This window comes from Macadamia integrifolia, chromosome 13 (assembly GCF_013358625.1).
Source record: "Macadamia integrifolia cultivar HAES 741 chromosome 13, SCU_Mint_v3, whole genome shotgun sequence".
NCBI classification, from domain to species: Eukaryota; Viridiplantae; Streptophyta; class Magnoliopsida; order Proteales; family Proteaceae; genus Macadamia; species Macadamia integrifolia.
In genome coordinates, this window is record NC_056569.1 from 22,613,681 (window position 1) to 22,619,085 (window position 5,405).

A 5,405-nucleotide genomic window follows, 5' to 3' on the forward strand; every position below is an offset into this window, starting at 1 on the left:
CGGCCGACATGGCTACATCCGAGCCTTCACCATTGATGAACATAAAGGAGAAGTTAGGTTCATGGCTCGGTACGTTCAGATGGAAGAGAGACTGGCAGCTTGCGGTTTACGCATCGAGGGCCGTTTTCTGTGTTGAAGCCTTGAATGGCGGGAAGTAGACAATGAATTTGATAAAGAATGTTGCAAATACGACCATTTTGAAATGGGGAGGACCGAAGACGTTTGCTTAGTCTATGCATGGGTGGTCAACGAGTTCGAACCTAAGACGTTGGATAAGATTGGGATGTTCAACGTGATGGATGGCTGTGATTCGTTGTCTGTAATGGTTTAAATGCAGTCCTATAGAGCCGATATTGATTTTCTTTTTTCGTAATTTCCGTTATTCTATCGAGAGAAAACGCGTTAAGGCGGTTTCTGTTTTTCTTTCTCTCCTCTCACTCTGTTTCTCTCCCTCTGCGGGTGCGAGGTCTCTGCCAGGAGGGGAAAGAGATCGTGAGATCTCTCTTGATTCGATACAACCATGACATGGAACCACTACTTTTTTGCGTTTCTCTTATTCCTCTCGACAAGCTTGGCGTCTTCGAGTTTCATTTCAGGTGATTCTGAACCTTACATTGATCTCTGTCTCTCACAAGATTTTTTTTTTTTCGTGTTTTTTCTCTGGTTTCTTATAGTTTTGAAATTATTTTGATCTTCGCAGACAATGTCTTTGAATCTGATGGATCGACCGGCCATACTGCTCGGACGCTCCTTCAGGCTAAAAAGAGTTAGTTCCCCGCCCACAGTTCTTTTTATTTAATTTATTTTTCTCGTTCTGATGGTTCGAATCAAATCTTGTTCAAGAGGAAAAAGAAAGAGAATAGAATATTGCTTTGTCTATTTTTTATGGTTTCCTGTTTTGATGGTACGCATATTCTCCAAAATGATGGATATATAGAAAAGGAAGGAATGGATTTTTTTTTTTTTTTTTTGGGTGTGTGTATTGGGGGTGGGGTGGGAAAGGGAAGTGCTTGTTGAGGTTCTCTTTTACTTCAATTTTATCTTCTTTTGGTGATACAAAATGATACGTAAGAGCATAGTGTCTTTGGAGCTGTATTGTACAAATTCTTACATATCTTGCAAAGGCCACTGCTCTCTCTCTCTCTGTTTGTTTTGTTTTGTTTTGTTTTGTTTTGTTTTTTTTTTTTTTTTCTGGGAAAAAAAATAAATAGAAATTCGCTGGTTCTTTTTTCCTGGGACTGAATGGGAACGAAAACTTTTATAAGAAATAGAGAAAAAGGAGCTTTAATCTGGAACTTCTCTGAAACATGGTTGATTTGATAGGAAAAGTAATAGTTTCATGTTAAAAATAAAACAACACCTCTAATGTAACTTCAACCACCAGCACTGCCTCCACCAAAGTTTTGGGTATTCAAAGACATTTTTGTAAATTTATAGAAATTACTACACATAACAAATGCTTTTCTGTTTCTTTTCTGACATAGAAATAGAAATTACTAGGCATTACCATTTACCAAGCACATTTTTTTGTCCAGAAATTTGGCCCATATACAGAAATACTAAGTCCAATTTAGAATAGAAACATGTCCCAGAAATAGTAGTGTTATCATGCAGGGCCATAGTCAATGATAATTCTGATTTAAATTTGGATGAAAGGAGACCTTTCCTTGGCATTTATCATGGATATAACAATGAGAATTGAGAGTTGGGAGGATGAGGCAAGGGTTACATGCTTGTCTGATTGAACTAAAAACACAGTTGCTTTTCATATGTGGGCACAATTTCTCCAGCTGAACACTTCTAAATAGGTCTCTAATCTGATACCCCTTGTGATGGTTTTATCTACTACATAGCAGCTTAGTCGATTTTTTTATGAGAAGATTCAACACCATGGAGTTATGCCAAAAGCCAATCCATTTGGGCATTATTAACAAATCATTTTTGGTTTTGGTTATGATTTGAACAGCTAGGAAATCTTCATAACACTATAGGCAAAAGAATTGAGTTGACTTCGAAATATGATAGATGGTCTAGAGCAAGGTTCGAAATCTCATTTCGCTTCGGCGAAATTTTGGCCGAAATGGTGTATTTTTTTTTTGTTTGTTTTGGTTGACTGTTTCGGTGGTCAAACAACCATATTTTGACCTGAAACTTGGTGGGTAACTTATTTTAAGATTAATAAATATGCTTAGAACATAAAAATGCAAAAATATCAGGACATGACATTGTTTTAGAGTTGCACCTTTGTTTGGCAGCAACCGTCGAACTGTTCTGAAAATTTTACCTGGTTTTGGAGAAAGAACTTTACTTTTCCTAAGTTTTGAATTTGTAGATCTTGTAGGAATCCAATGGAAGTCAAAATGTGTGATGATGTGGCTAATTAGAGGCTTGTTGGAGACTTGGAGTGTTTTTCCTTTAAAATATGAAAATGGAACCGAAACCACCGAGACAGGCGAGACAGAATCGAAATTTCGACCAAAATTTTGTACAAATGTTATTTTGTTTCGGCAAAAAAAAAGAAAAAAAGAAAAAGCGAAATTCCGAAATTTTCCAGAGACACGGTGCCTCCAACAGTCACAATATTCACATCAACTTGAAGTGGTGATCACAATCTATAAGCTTCACCAAGCCATGGTTATTCAAGAATTGACGGATGCCAATGACTTGAAAGGAGTTTCCACAACAATGTAATGTAAGGCTAGGAAGACTACCCAACCCTAGTAAGGATCAACAATCAACTCCAATAACACCATACTGTTGTTACTGAAAACAGTACATAGACAAGTAGACAACCCCCAAAACAGTAGAAAATATCTAACAGTAGCCAATCAGCTAGGGTAGAATGAGGCCAAAATCCAGCAAAACAATATTGTAAACAACTCACCAATGAACAGACAATATTCTGGACTCAAACATCATTTAAATTAAGGCCTAACAGCATGAGACAATCCCAGAATCTCAGTCACCAGCCCTCAGATGGCCTCCAATTCCAAGTCGAGGGGCATTTTTGGGTGGCCTGTTGAGTCCCCAAAAGATGAACTTAATGGACAAATAGGCTGGAAGAACTGGATTGTCATTTGCTGCCTGGAAAAACCCAGTACAGTGGTGCCACAGGGTATGGTTGGTGTTCTCAGATCACAGCAGTAGCAGCAACTAATTGGAGCTTCGAGGATCTTCTAATATACCTGGGATGGATTAGTTAACTCACAGTAAATAGAGAAATAGAAGAGGAAGAAAAGATGATCCGGATCCTGTTTCGTTCTACTTAGATGTTATTCTGTTAACTAACTGTTGTTTAGTTTCTTCTTGTTTTCATATTGGACTTCTAGTTCTGGCATTTGATTCTGTCCATCAGTCTCTAATTCTATTGTCAATTCTCTATATGCCTCTGAGTTCTGTTACAACACAATAATGTCATTTTTGTAAGTTTCAAATTTCTGAATATTTCTGTCCAGTTTAGTTTTCTATGCTAGTCCATGTTTCTATTCGAGTCTAACTTGTTAGTTCTTGGTTTCTGGTTGCTATTTTCTGCCAGTTACTAAATCTGGATTTCTATTGTTGTTAGTTGCTTTTTTTTGTGACTTCATAATAATTTAAGATCTAATTTTTTCTGATTTGTTCCCCATCTCTTCTAGACCACTCAACTAGGATTTGGACCTAATCTGATCAAATTTGATTTGTTAGCTGGTTTTCTCCAGTTTGACCTATTTTTTCTTACCCAAGGTTCTGGATTTCTTGGTTTCTAATCCCTAATCCTTATATGAATTGAGACCCATTAACATATAGTAATTAACTCACTAGATAATATGGATGGAGCTCCGAATAAAATGTTTTCAATAGTTTCTTTAGCTAAATAGGTTTTGAGTATCCTCTTGTAGATGGACTGTAATTTTGGGTGAATAAAACATATGGTTGATCTAGATCTCTTTTAAATGGTGTTCCCTTGCAAGCATGACTTTAGGCATTTGATGCAGATTTCCTATGACTTGGTTGGTTTTATTTGGGTGGTTTGATGCAGATTTCCTTGAGAAAATCTGTGCGCAAATAATCATAAAGTTAGTAATCCTCTTTTTATTATTGTCTCTTCATCTGATAATCTGATCCACCTTTTAGGTGAGAGTTTGGAAGCTCCCATATTTTGAACTGAGTTCATGGACATGAATTTATCATTCCACTGACCTTGGTTGATTTCTTCTTATGTTTTGGATAATCAAAGTACATATGTGGTTATTGTGAGACCCTAGGAAGAGACACATTACATTAATAATGATTCAGTTTTGAGATGAAATCACTCTGTTGGCCACAATTATCTGGGCTAATTGATTTCTAAAGATTTTCGTTTGAGGCCATTATGATGTTTTATCCTTCATCATGGACAGGTTGCTCTGTGAACTTTGAGACTCTGAACTACACAATACTTACGAGCCAGTGCAAAGGACCCCAGTACCCTGCCAAGCTCTGTTGTGGAGCCTTGAAGGAATTTGCATGCCCCTATTCAGATCAGGTGAATGACGTCACCACTAATTGTGCATCTACCATGTTCAGCTACATTAACCTCTATGGAAAATACCCACCTGGTTTATTTGCTAGCATTTGCCGTGATGATAAGGAAGGGCTTGTATGTGATGATGCACCACCACCAGCTGAAAATCCAAATGGGGCTTTGATCGGCCAGATAGTACCACATTTCTTAGTGCTTTTGGCTGGCTACTTATTAGTACTTTTTCAAATGTTGTGATGCTCTGATGTGGTTATCATCCCAATTCTCCTCTGTCCCAATTGGATAGTTTTATTTGTTTAGTAGTTTGTATTATTCTGTATCAAAACATTCTTACCAGGGCTGATTCTTTGATTCATATTTCCCCTTAATTATGTATTTGATTGTTGTATTACGAGTTCCATACACATTGATATTACTTACAGAGTGAATCTTTTTAACCAAAGGATCAGTGTTTGGCTTCTCTTGAACTGCTGTTACACACCCAAAAGTGCACTTCACCACTTTTCAAGTCTTGAGGGGACTCCGCTGAAGGAGAGTGATGCCATTTTCCTCAAATGCAGTGTCGCCCTTACGTCAGTGTGTGGGCCAATTGGAGCACTAGTAGAAGCATCAATAGAGATGAAATTTCCTACTTTCACCAGGGGTGGGGTGATCATTTTACAACCCACTGTGTCGGTGTGTAGGGACCACATTGTCTGTTAGGCTTCAACTTGCGTAGTGTAACTGGCAAGGTTCTATTTTTTATGCTACGCTATCTGGCACCCTTAATTTTAGGTGGGTGAGCTCTTTTGTGTTATTTTCAAAAGCTATTTTGTGCCCTTAAACAAGTAAAGTGCCTAGGTGAGTTATCACCATGGTTTCAAGTATCAGTATCGTATCGGTCATATTGTATTGACTGAGACTG

General features: G+C 37.7%; 1 protein-coding gene across 1 annotated transcript; it reads left to right on the forward strand.

Moving 5' to 3' along the window:
- Window positions 1–369: 369 nt before the first annotated feature.
- LOC122060054 (GPI-anchored protein LLG1-like) lies at window positions 370–4,943 on the forward strand. The gene is made up of 3 exons (XM_042623209.1): window positions 370–596; window positions 701–766; window positions 4,380–4,943. Exons 1-3 carry the CDS (start codon window positions 521–523, stop codon window positions 4,736–4,738), a joined length of 501 nt encoding a protein of 166 aa, XP_042479143.1. The 5' UTR covers window positions 370–520; the 3' UTR covers window positions 4,739–4,943.
- The last annotated feature ends 462 nt before the right edge of the window (window positions 4,944–5,405 follow it).

What these genes read in the sequence shown, in the direction of transcription:
- LOC122060054 (XM_042623209.1), top strand. Translation starts at nt 521, where the DNA reads ATGACATGGAACCACTACTTTTTTGCGTTTCTCTTATTCCTCTCGACA. An exon ending in GTCTTCGAGTTTCATTTCAG is followed by an intron (nt 597 to 700) that starts GTGATTCTGAAC and finishes TGATCTTCGCAG; the next exon opens with ACAATGTCTTTGAATCTGAT. An exon ending in GCTCCTTCAGGCTAAAAAGA is followed by an intron (nt 767 to 4,379) that starts GTTAGTTCCCCG and finishes CATCATGGACAG; the next exon opens with GTTGCTCTGTGAACTTTGAG.